The sequence below is a fragment of the Anabas testudineus genome, chromosome 3 (assembly GCF_900324465.2).
Source record: "Anabas testudineus chromosome 3, fAnaTes1.2, whole genome shotgun sequence".
Taxonomy (NCBI): Eukaryota; Metazoa; Chordata; class Actinopteri; order Anabantiformes; family Anabantidae; genus Anabas; species Anabas testudineus.
In genome coordinates, this window is record NC_046612.1 from 9,961,269 (window position 1) to 9,973,461 (window position 12,193).

Below are 12,193 nucleotides of genomic sequence, written 5' to 3' on the forward strand. Positions count from 1 at the left end.
AAATGCACTCAGAGAATTTGACTATGTTTCTACAGTTTAGCTAAGGTCTCATAGGAATAAAGGCACAGAGTACAGTTAGGAGATATTCATAACCTCAAAATTTTGATCTTGCAGAAAGTAAGTATTTTCAGCTCATTGCCTTATCACAGAGCTGCAGTCTTCCTCTTAAACAGGCAGTGCTAACAATATACACTCAGATTTGCGCTACACTATTATTGTACTATTTAACAGTTATCTCAGCATCTTGGAAATATGCTATAGTTTCTGTTGTTATATGCTCCTAAAGTGGTAACCAGCATATTTTAATTTTACATAGGCCCTGATGTGATGCGTTATAAACCAAAAGAAAATGAAATAGCATGGCAGATTGCATAACTGAACCCAAAAAACAGACCCTTTGCAGTTTCCTGGGCATTTAGCCCCCGACAGGAATCGTTTAGTATCAGTACAGTATCTCGTTCTTTGTGATAGTCATAATCTCCCTTCACTTCAGCGTGGTTACAACACACATACTGTACCTCTATCTTATCTCTTCCAGTTGTGTGTACATGCATTTGTGAGGGGGGTGGGCATGGGTACAGGCATGTTTGTTTGTATGCTCCCAATAAACTTCTGTTTACATCACTAAACAACACGTTTTAGTCATTTTGCAACAGTGCCTGCTTTCAGACCGTCAGTTTCATGTCTGTAGTCAGGACCCGGATGCATGGTTGTTTACAGTATTTGCAGTTTGACACTTCACACACAGTGACAACTAAAAATACAATCTATTGTCACGGTACACATTGTCTTTGTTATGCATGTGAATTTTATATTCACTTCATTAGCACATACTAAATGTCAAAGACATACGTTTTATATATAGTTTTCTAGAAGCATCTGAAAAATCTTATGAAAATTTACATTTTGGCTAAATCAGGCACATGATTCTGTCCTAATTAATATGTGCTATCCCTGACAAATTAATTCTGTAAAGTAGAGTCAAATGAAGAAGACTTAGATCTGTTTAATAGTTGTGAAGTACAGTATACACTATATATTATACATGAAGTGAACATGGTCAGTTAATAATATGGCTGCATTGTGTAACACTTTCTCGAAAGCAGCTAATTCAACATTAAAAACCAATTAATAACTTGTTTCTAGTGTTCTGCAATGTAGAAGGGAACTGATATAAGCACATTTCCAAATGTTTGTTATCAACTACAACTTAGGCCGTGGAGCCAGATTTTATATTATTACAACTGTGAATATTGTTCTTTATTATATACATCCTGTTAGTACACCAGCATGTGCAAAATATGTTAAAAAATCTTTAAAAATTTCTTATGATAATGTATAATGAACCATTTATTAAATGTTTACATACTAGAAATAAATGCTAAAATATATTGTACCTCTCTATGGTGCCCATTATTCATTTTATAACCACATTTTCACAGATACTTCTTCTGCTGTTTAGACCAGAGGATGTCAAAGTTGAAATGAAAATGGACAGGAAACAGATACAATCAGCAACACTTACAACACAAATTGAACTGTTAATTGCAGCCTGGGTTTATCACCTGTTTTTGGACTGGGGGAAAATGACAGTGAGGAAAACCCTTCATGGTGATTGGCTGCTGAGGGAGGGGACAATATAGAGCCTGGTATAAGTTTCATGGTCTCCCCTGACAAATCATCAATGGCCAGGGACCTTTAGCAGACACACTCTATTGCTCCCACCCACATAAATTTACTGAAGTCAAAGGTTCCTTTTTCATTTCACAGTCAAACAGCGGGCCTTGTTTATTTCATTTTATTTCACACAGCTGAAGGCCTTCAAGAGTAGTTAAGGTCATTAAGTCTATGGTGTACAATAAGAGAGAGAGAGAGATTTTTTGGTTTTCGTTGAGTGAGAGGAAATTTTGAAACATTGTGCAATGGTGCCACAAATGTTTTGAAAGGTTGTGAGAGCATTTTGCCAGCAAAGTGTCTGAGACTCGGTCTGTTGGAGAAGAGGTCTCCATGTTGCATCCATACAGAATGGAGAGCTACCTCATCCCGCCTGTAAGTATGATTTATTTTATTATTACTGAAACCCTCGGCAGACTGAAGACTGAGACTGAAAAGAGTTCACCACGTAGATTATTTTTACTGTAGCATAAAAAATAAACACATTAAAGAACCAGAAGAACAGACATTATATATTATTTCAAAATATGTGACTTATGGTGAGTCTAGTTCAATTTGAATACAGGATACAAAAGTGTAAGAGTCTTTTATACTATGGGCAACATGAAAATGAAACTCAGTTTCAGGACAGTGGTGGCAAGAAAAAAAATGTCCTTTTAACACAAGTATTGCTAACGCCGGATCTAATTCACAAATGTAGACATATTTAGGAACAATGTCAACACAGAAAAAAACAGATGGTAAGTATTAATAGTTCCTTTGAAGTTTTACAAGTATTAATATGATGTACGGTATGTTCTCTGCACCATTGACATGTAAACGATTTTACTTTGACATACTCTGTGGCTAAAAAAATCTTTTCATTTGTTCTTGCAGCACTCAGAAGAAATGTACGATTCAGAGATCTACAGGCATCAAATTGCAGAATATTATAATCCTTATGTCCTAGACACAGATATCCAGGCAGGTGAGTCTTACTTGAACATCGACTTTGTCTCCTGTGAACAGTGTTTGAATTTCAGCCGCTCCCTGTCCTATTCAACTCTATTCAGTCCCAGTAATTAAAGAATTTTATTAAAAATTACAAAATACAAAATGGAAACAAATGTTAATGGCACAAATGAAATCCGCTAAAAAGAAACTTTCTTTTTTAACATAGTTCACAGTTTTTTTTGTTTAAAAGAAACTACTCTGTTTAGTCTACCACATTTTTATTCTTCAAATTAACCACCATGGCCTGATGTGGTGACACTGACTTTTCTGTTGTATTGAACATAAAAAGCCTGCAGTGTGTGCAGCTGGAGCACACCGCATTAGGGTGTATGGAACACAGGAAACAGATGCCATTTCTTTCGGCTGCTACAACTACAGACATAGAACAACTTTCGCCCCATGGGGTTATATTTGATACAAGAGAGGTGCTTTACTTTCTCTGGTGATCAACTGTTTTGAATATTGCACCAAAACAATCTAAATAGAGGGAAAACATTTTCTCGACCTTTTGCAAAAGTCGCTTGAACCGGGAAAACTAAAAAAAAAATCTCACGTCTCAACTGTAAATAGGTCACATGTGTATATAATATTCTTTACAAATTTGAATTTAAATCCTCATACTTAAAGTAATAAAGCAAAAATATAGATTTTACAATGTTACAGAATCTGTGACATATTTTTATTATCTCATTTGATTTACTGCTTTTAGTGTATGCTGTATTTTGCAATTGTTCACGTCTACTCTACTTCGTTTTTCCTCTTTTTCCATGGTTACACTTGAAATGCGTTGAACATTTAAATCTGGCTTGTTTGGTTTCTTATTTAATTCCTAACTGCATTCTGAAAAAAAAAAAGAGAGAGAGTCAGTGAAAAAGAAGTGCAAATTCAAAATCAACGGCTGTGTCAACACTGCTGGTGGTGAAAGAAACAGGAAAGAGCTTCATGCTGAATCCATTATTCTCCTCATTTCGGTTTGTGCTAACTTAAGCACTATGAGTAAGCAGTTTGTTGTAAAGTCTAGTTATATTTGACTTTGTACTTTTTGACATCACATGGCAATGAATTGTCTTTTTCCATTAATCAGCTCTAATTATTTAAACACATATTTGTGCTTCTCTTTTTGTGCTATCCTTGTATCTCAGTGGTTCAGTTTTGTCTGTCTGGGCTTCATATTTGTTTTAGTTGCTAAAGTTGAGACAGAAAACCAGTGATCACAAGCTGTGGCCATTATGTTATTTCTCACCCTCTCTCTTTAGACCACTGGGACTACCACCCGCACCCTCACGTACATCCTCCAGAGTTTGAAAACCTCCAAGAAACCAACTTTACAGAGCTGCAGAGTGTACAGGCTCTCCACCCACCCGGCCTCATACGACACGATCCCATACGATACGATGCAGAAAACCTACTCGATCCAAATCTTGGGGCACATGCACATGTGTTACAACAACCAGTAAGTGCCTCTGTCACCTGATATTACACTCAGAAATATAAACCATGTGTTGAAATAGTGCATTAACACAAACATGGATGCATGTCCCTGCACACAACCAAATCCATTTAAAGATATGTTTAAATGTAATATGTGGAAAGCTAAAAATACTATTATGAAGCCATGTGTTACTGTTGAGTTTTCTACTGCTTTGCTGGTCAGGAGTTAAATTACTCATTGTTGAAGTGATGACAGTGTTGATTACTGTAAGACTTTTCTAAACAGTCATAGTACCACTAATTCAAGTACTAATTAGACACAAGGCTCTCAGTAGTTTTTGTGATAGGGTAGTAAAAATACTACAAGAAACATACAACAGCTGGTTGATGGATGCCACACTCACATGTTTATGACATAAGTTTGTGTTATTTTGTTTTAGTGACTATTTTCCACATCTTCAAACACAATATTTAGAGAGTTGGGGTTTTTTTTAGGGTCCTGCTACAAAAATCAGGAAGTGAATCTCTTTGTTATAAGAAAAACTTTAATTTTAGATGTTTTTAATTTTTCACATACTTGAAAAGAAGTCCATGTCACAACTGCGTGCTACACCCTTCCAGTTGTGACCCAATGAACTAGAACAGAAATCTTTCGTTTTATGCAAGTGCAGTATGCCCAGCCATGAGATACATTTATTTTCATAATCAAAGCATATTTATTTACACGTACCGAGTGTTGTGCCATGTTTTAAAGTATAAAAAAATTTATTACATGCTTATTTTGGATTTGATCCAAGATTCCTGGCTGAACACACCTATACTTTCTCTATTTGAGGAAATGGTGTAGCCAAAGATGTTATGGATGTCAATATTTCCCCCAGTGTTTGTGTGATTTAACAACAGTAAAGTGCTGAAAAGTACAATTCACATAGAAAAACAAACTTTATAAATATATTTAAAACCTCTGTGTTCATATCTACTTTTATTTCCATTTAATAAGTGATTGTTTTGAATAATATTTAATTTTATTTATGCTCATGTTATTGTTTTATGTGCATCTAGATCTAAGTTTGGCTGTTTTTACAATTACTTTTGCAGTTTTTAAGGTGCAATGGATAGGGATAGTTATAGTTTTTGCCAGTTTTAGTCATTCTTACTTCAAGGATGGCACACAAATAAAAACATAATCTAGAGATACACTTACCCACTAAAACCCAGGATGTGTTTCATTTTAGCCCCACAGTCTTGTGTTTTTGCTGTTTGTATCCCTTACAAAGAAGCCACAAAGCATGTGCACTTTTAGGTCAAATGATGGTTTTCACTTGAGAGCAAGTAAAATTTCCCTTTTGAAAAAAAGGGCCTGCCACTTTTACAATGGGAGGAAAGTGTGTTTGCGTGTGGAAAAAAAAAATGTGTTAATGCATCAATAACTGCTATTCACACATGGAATTCACATACAGGTTTTCACCACTTGTTATTAAGCATGTTATGAATACACTGAAGTGTTGCCCACCAAGACACAGCAATGGCACGGTCCACACATTGCAACTCTTGCAGAGATAAAGGCTGCTAAAAATGTAATTACACCAAGAAACTGTTATTGTACACACAACTTTTAGACAATTCAAACATAGGTGCACAAAAATATTTGTTGAGAGTGGTTGAGAATGAGAAGGAGGCTAGAGAAAGTAGCTGAAGCAGATTTACTATTCCACACCAATGAAATAGGAAGATAAGTTATCAATATTCCAGACAAATGGAAAACAGGTATTACTAATGGAATGGAGTTTTAAAAAGTACTCGTAATGCACAACGGTGCATGTAGTGGACAGTTTATGTATCATGTTTTACAAACGTAACTGGTTTATATGTAAAATAATAGTCTGAAAAAACTACTGCAATGAGATAAAAGTATACAGAGTATAAAGTGGATTATAAAGTATAAAGCAGCTTAACAGTACATTAAGTAAGTGCAGTGGAGTCAATTCACTGCCTCTGAAGCTCAAATCATGTTTGGAAATTTGGTGTTTACTGTCTGGATTTAAGGATTCCAACATTTCCAAACATGATGTGCTGTATTGTATGAAATGATGCAATATATTTTTATTTAGCTGTAATTGCACAACTCTGAAAAATAACATATTGGCTTGACATTCAAATGCAGCATAATTGGTCCACTGTCTGCAACAACTGTGTTTTTTGTTTAATTTTGATCTTGGAGCAACACAAAGGGTCATTTAATATGATGAGAAAGCTCCAAGTGAAACAGCTTGAAATGTTTTGATTGGAACATAACTAACTTTGACTTGTGTGCAGGTAGCATTCTTCCCTCGGACTGTGTATACACCACATGTGTCCCAGCGAAGTTCTGATGATGAAGACCACGGAGGACGAAGTCCCCCGCTGGAGGTGTCTGATGAAGAGTGTCTGAGAGATCGTGTACCTTATATCCCACCAGGAGAACTTGGTAAGGAGCCAGATTTACTTACTTACCACATTTAAATATCATATTCTATGTACCTTATATTAGCGGAACAGTTCTCTACTGAGCGGTTAACACAGACACTTCAAGACACAAGTGTCCTTCTCACGCGAAGATTCTCAGTCATTCAGGTCATGTTATATGTACAAGTGCTAAGTCACTGAACTTGCTTTTGATGCTTAAGATTCAGGCATCTAAAGCAAGTCCAGTGACTTAGCACTTCTACACACGCTGGCCATTGCAATATGTGGTTATGCTATATGGCAACACTGCATGTGTGGTCTCACTGATTACTTGATTCTCTCCAGCAAGAAGGGGATGTGTGCAGTTGCTTTTCTATTTAATTATCTGACAAGTGCTAAAATGTGTGAGTTGGCATTAATGGTTTAGATCTTTCAACCGTGTAAGAAGAACTTTCTGGATTTCAGCTCAGTGTCGTTTTACAGACAAAGAAGAGTGGATGTTTGGCATTAAGTCATGTCAACTCTGTGTTTTGCCCACAACTTAAATGCACTTTTAGTATGAGCTACCTGTTGCACAACTGCTTTTACACTTATAGTCATGCATCTTCAACAGAAGATTTTTACAGCTGTTTCATAGAAAGTATTGACCTTGGTCTCCATGCATGGGTTTTTCTTAGTAATAATCCAACTTGCGCACTACTAAGAGACTTAAAGTCATAAGTGAATCAGAGCTCTGGGGAATGATACTTTATGTTATTTAACCAAGTGCCACAGCATAAGTATGGCAGGTAGCACCTTGTTTGTGAGCAGATGTTGTGTAAAGTACAACGTTCTGAACCAGACTGGCAAGACGTCCAAATCAGTGGACCTTAGTAATGGATCACGTCTTTGCTGTAGTTAACCGTAGTTGCTCGCTTACCAAATGGCCTTTCCACTTCCTCTTTTGGCCATTAAACGATCCGACAAAACCAGCTGAGTCTGAGTAGTGTCTGTTACGCAGACTCTGCAGTGCCTGTAGTCAAGTGGACTGAGAGCAAAATACCTTTGTAATGAACTAAATGAAGCTATTTTCTATTTAAGCACCCAGGTGAGCACTTTGATAGCAGCGACTGTATCTTATCTACTTCACCATGACCACATTATTGTCGTATTTTTTATGCAATGCCAAACAGCATGGCCTTACAGAGTCCCTTAGCAATTGGAATATGAAGGTGCAGAGGTTAATAAAGAACAGTTAGATAAAGTTACCACAGTTCTCCACAAACATGAACATATGAAGTATGAAGTTCAAGTAACTCATCATGGCTTTTTATTACTTAACCAATGTTGGGACATTGGGGAAAATATTCTTTCCCTGGTGTACAATTAAATTAGTATTTATGGCTTCTTATGATGTATGTGGGAACTTTTAAGAACAAAAACTTGACATTTGGACATGATTCTTACTTCTGTATATAAAGTGATGTAAAGAGCAATCGCTCTGTTTATTGTGTAGCACAATGACAATGTAGAAAACAAATTAAAATGATGAATCATGAATGGTTACATTTACCAGTAGTTCTTTGAGTGTTAAGGACTTTTATATATTCACCCTCTGCTCTCCAACAAATACATTATTATTTTTAATAATTTGCCTTATGTTTGAATACTTCAATATCAGTTTTAATAATTTTTAACAACTGCTAAACGCACCTTCCAACAAGTAACTTAAAAAAAAAATTCAGAATTTCTATTCATATAAATGAATATTACAGAGTTAGCAACAACATGCTTTTAATAATAGATCCAACTTTGTGATGTTTCCAGGTAATAAAAAGAAGATCCGTTTGTACCAGTTCTTGTTGGACCTTTTAAGGAACGGGGATATGAAGGACAGTATCTGGTGGGTGGACAGAGAAAGAGGAACATTCCAGTTTTCTTCCAAACACAAGGAGGCACTCGCACACCGCTGGGGAATCCAGAAGGGCAACCGCAAAAAAATGACCTATCAGAAGATGGCTCGTGCTTTGCGCAACTATGGCAAAACTGGAGAGGTGAAGAAGATCAAGAAGAAGCTGACGTACCAGTTTAGTGACGAGGTGCTGGGGAAGACTCATCTGGAGAGAAAATCATACATGTAAACAGGCATGATACTGAAATCTCAGGACTGAATCATTGGTTGTAGTTTCTGGTAGATGCTTATCAGTGTTACTCATCTGGTCTGAGCTAATCCAGCATAAAAGTGTGGACCAAGAGACAAAATACTTTGTGTGTAGACTTTCTGTATAATAGGTCGTTTGGTGACCACTTTTGTCATGCAAAGTAGAGAAGAAATACCATAGAAAGCTCAGGTTTGTCGGGTCTGTCTGAACGTAGCAGTATGGAAATAAAGTCAGGACCAAAGATGAAAATGTGTAACCTATCATTTACAAATGTGCACAGGGATTTAGAAATAGGTACTTAGATTTAGGAAAAAAACATTGTAAATATCTACTGTTTGTGAATTCAGTTTCTTATGCCACCCTCAGACTTACTATGGCATGTGCACAACATGCACTCTGAACTGTTCCAGTGCAGTGGTCAAAGTTGGAACTGCAGGTCATGTGATGCAAGCCACTCTTTAGATGCCACACGTTGGTTCAAATACACTTACACTCACTCACTAATTTATAAAGTGCATCTAGTTAGACAAAATAGACTCTGAAACATTTAGTGGAACTTATTTTAAGATAATCTAGCTAAAAAACAAAAAATCATCTCTGTATGAAAAACTGCAGCCTTTAACATGATGCCGTTTAAACAACAACTAGTATGAGTATGCAAGACAAAGACACACATGCATGAGTATCATACATGTAGGCTTGCAAACAGGAAATATAAGAACCTTCCTTTGCAGCCAGTATGTACTAGGGTAGGTCATTTTAATTGAAATAACCGGGCCATCAGTTTTGGCATCTAGTGCTTAATATATCCAAGGTGCTAAATGCTGCATGCAGCTTTAAAGCAGTCAAACCACTACTAGTCAACATGAACATCTACGATTATAGCACATCAGTACATTCACAGTACTAAAATCACAGATATTGAGCTGTGGCACTGGCTTTCAAATCTGAATATACATTTACAAATCTCTGCTGATATGTCCAAATGAGGATGCAAATGAGGATGCATAAAGGATTTTCTTTTATTTTCTTTGTTCCTTTTTTTAATTCTCTTTTTTGAGGTTATCTTTGGAGAAGTATACTTGTTGACTTTAGGAAGATGAGGAGATTGATGCTGTTTATGCGGATGTCTGTACAAAAACCTAAATGTCAGCCAGGGCAATGACCAATCCTATCACATCATCTAACTTTTAGCATTAAAGAGAATGAATATAGGCAAAGGAAGGCAGAGATAAGAGACTCTGAACTTACATTATGCATATGAGACCCCAGGTTACTGTGAAACCTAGTTGAAATGCTTTTCCACAAATGTAAATGCACAGAGTCTATATATGAAAACATATGTTTACACATTAAAGTCATTAAAGTATACGTTTGATGACATGCAACCACTAGTTGTCCTCAGTAGGTCTGCCCTCCACCCCACTGGTTTTGCATCTCTTTGTGTTTGACATGCTTACAGTAAGTTTTCTTTGTATGTAATTCTACTGTACCTGCATATTTAACTTGACAATTAATATTTAAAACTCCAAGGACACGTAAATAAGACATGAGACTAACCTTGAGCAGTAAGTGTGATTAGGGTATATATGTTGGTATGTAGTACATGATATGAAATGTTTTGCACAGATCCGTGAAACTCTGCAACCTATGTTATAAATTGCGTGTAAAAATAAATTGTTCATGTGTGTTTACGACTTGTTACTTTTTTAAAACCCTCAAGAAGTAATAACATCTCACACCAGACGAAAAAGAAGAAGAGGGAAAGGAAGAAGAAGTAATTATTGTATGAAGAAGGTGTCCAGATGAGGTTGCTCACCTTTCATTACAACTGTAAAGATAACTGTTGACCTAAGAGGAACTATGAGGTTTATACAGGGCATGGGGTGAAGTGTCTTGTCACCCACTTCTTAAATATATTGGTCAGTGTATCTTGACACACTGAAGGCCCCAGCCCTCATGCTGAGCTCATGAAATCTAGTGCTAGACTGAGTTTTCATGCCAAAGATGTTTACAGTGTAGTTGTGTATCCACCTTCAAATAATTCAGCTTATCCTGATGAACACATCTCTTTAGATTCATGTATGTCACCGGTGTTTCATTTGTCATATTCCAGAACAAGTTTTCAGAGACATACACAGAGGCTTGTGAAATGCTTAACAACAACTTCACCACCATCACACGTCCCTTTTAACAGAAAAAGAGGAAGTAGCTCAGCCATATTTATTTATGACATATGACTGTAATTCATAAAAACAACAAAAACACAGTAAAACAAAGCAGCGATGACTTTCTAAAATGTAATGTGCAGCGCATAAAAGTAAAAATACTGCAGCACCTGGTGTCCCAAGAGCCGACATCTCCGTGGTCAAGTTGTAATTGATACCCAAAAGTGGAGAGAAGGTGGAAAGAAATGACCTTGATTAAACCAAGACACTAATCATCTTAGACACAATAAAAATATCATAGTATGTGCACAGAGCTCAGGGTATCAGAACAACAAAATAAAGTACAGTGGTGTGTATTTTACAGTGTTGTACATTACAGTGTAGTGTAGTATATTACAGTATAGGATCGTACAATGATGTTTATTGTTTCAGATAATCAAAAAAAAAAACAATCCCACAACATAGAAACATGTTTTTTAGAAGTCCAAAATCCAAATTCCATTTCCTGTCCAAGTAATGATCACATCTTGCATATTGCATAAATGTATTTCGCATATGTGTTGATACTGAACGCTTTATTAAAATATTTCCTAAAAAGTATTGAGGAACAACATCCACTCACAGTAACTATAAGCTATTAACTTTTCTATGCTCATGTTGAGGTACTCACAGCCCAATATGACCTCCAACCTAAACAGCCATATATGTCATTTGTCCTACCCTCCCGGTGCAGGTCGTCTAACTTTAACACATTACTGCCGGCACATTTGAACTCATAATTTTTACAACAGGACGAGACTCTTTCAGTACAGTTGGAGGTTTTAATGAAATGTAAACAAACATGTTGTGCCTTTGCTGTGGACCTCACCGTTATTGAACCAGGTCGTCTTACAATAAACTTCACCAAAGCGCTTTTGTTGTCTACACTTTAGCACAGACAGGAGACGTGGATGCCTCTGCATCACTTCTACCAACAGAGCAACACATGTGTGGATCCCTTTGCTTTTATCCACTCTATCCTTCTTCGCTTCATTACAGGGCGACACAATGCAGCACAGATGTGTGGAGAGCAAACATACAACTTTTTTTCTGCGTTCAAGGATCTAAATTTAAACATACCTTCCCCTCCCTTTCAAGGCCTGTCATTCAGGCGAGGTGTTGGAAGAAAGGATGGTTAAAATATAGTCCGAGGTCAGACATGACTGTGGGTGGGGTGGGGTGATGTGGGGGCAGAGTTGTTGTTAGGATGGGATGAGGGGGGTGGTTGTGACTTTTTGGACATTGTGTTGGGCCTAGAAAAAAAAGAACGGAGAAGTGGGATGGTAGATGAAAGGAGGGGAG

General features: G+C 36.7%; 1 protein-coding gene across 1 annotated transcript; it reads left to right on the forward strand.

The window, feature by feature from the left end:
- Nucleotides 1–1,665: 1,665 nt before the first annotated feature.
- On the forward strand, nt 1,666–10,378 carry spi1b (Spi-1 proto-oncogene b). The gene is made up of 5 exons (XM_026378312.1): nt 1,666–2,049; nt 2,551–2,641; nt 3,924–4,120; nt 6,415–6,565; nt 8,350–10,378. The coding sequence occupies exons 1-5, from the start codon at nt 2,008–2,010 to the stop codon at nt 8,661–8,663; spliced, it is 795 nt and encodes a 264-aa protein (XP_026234097.1). The 5' UTR covers nt 1,666–2,007; the 3' UTR covers nt 8,664–10,378.
- The last annotated feature ends 1,815 nt before the right edge of the window (nt 10,379–12,193 follow it).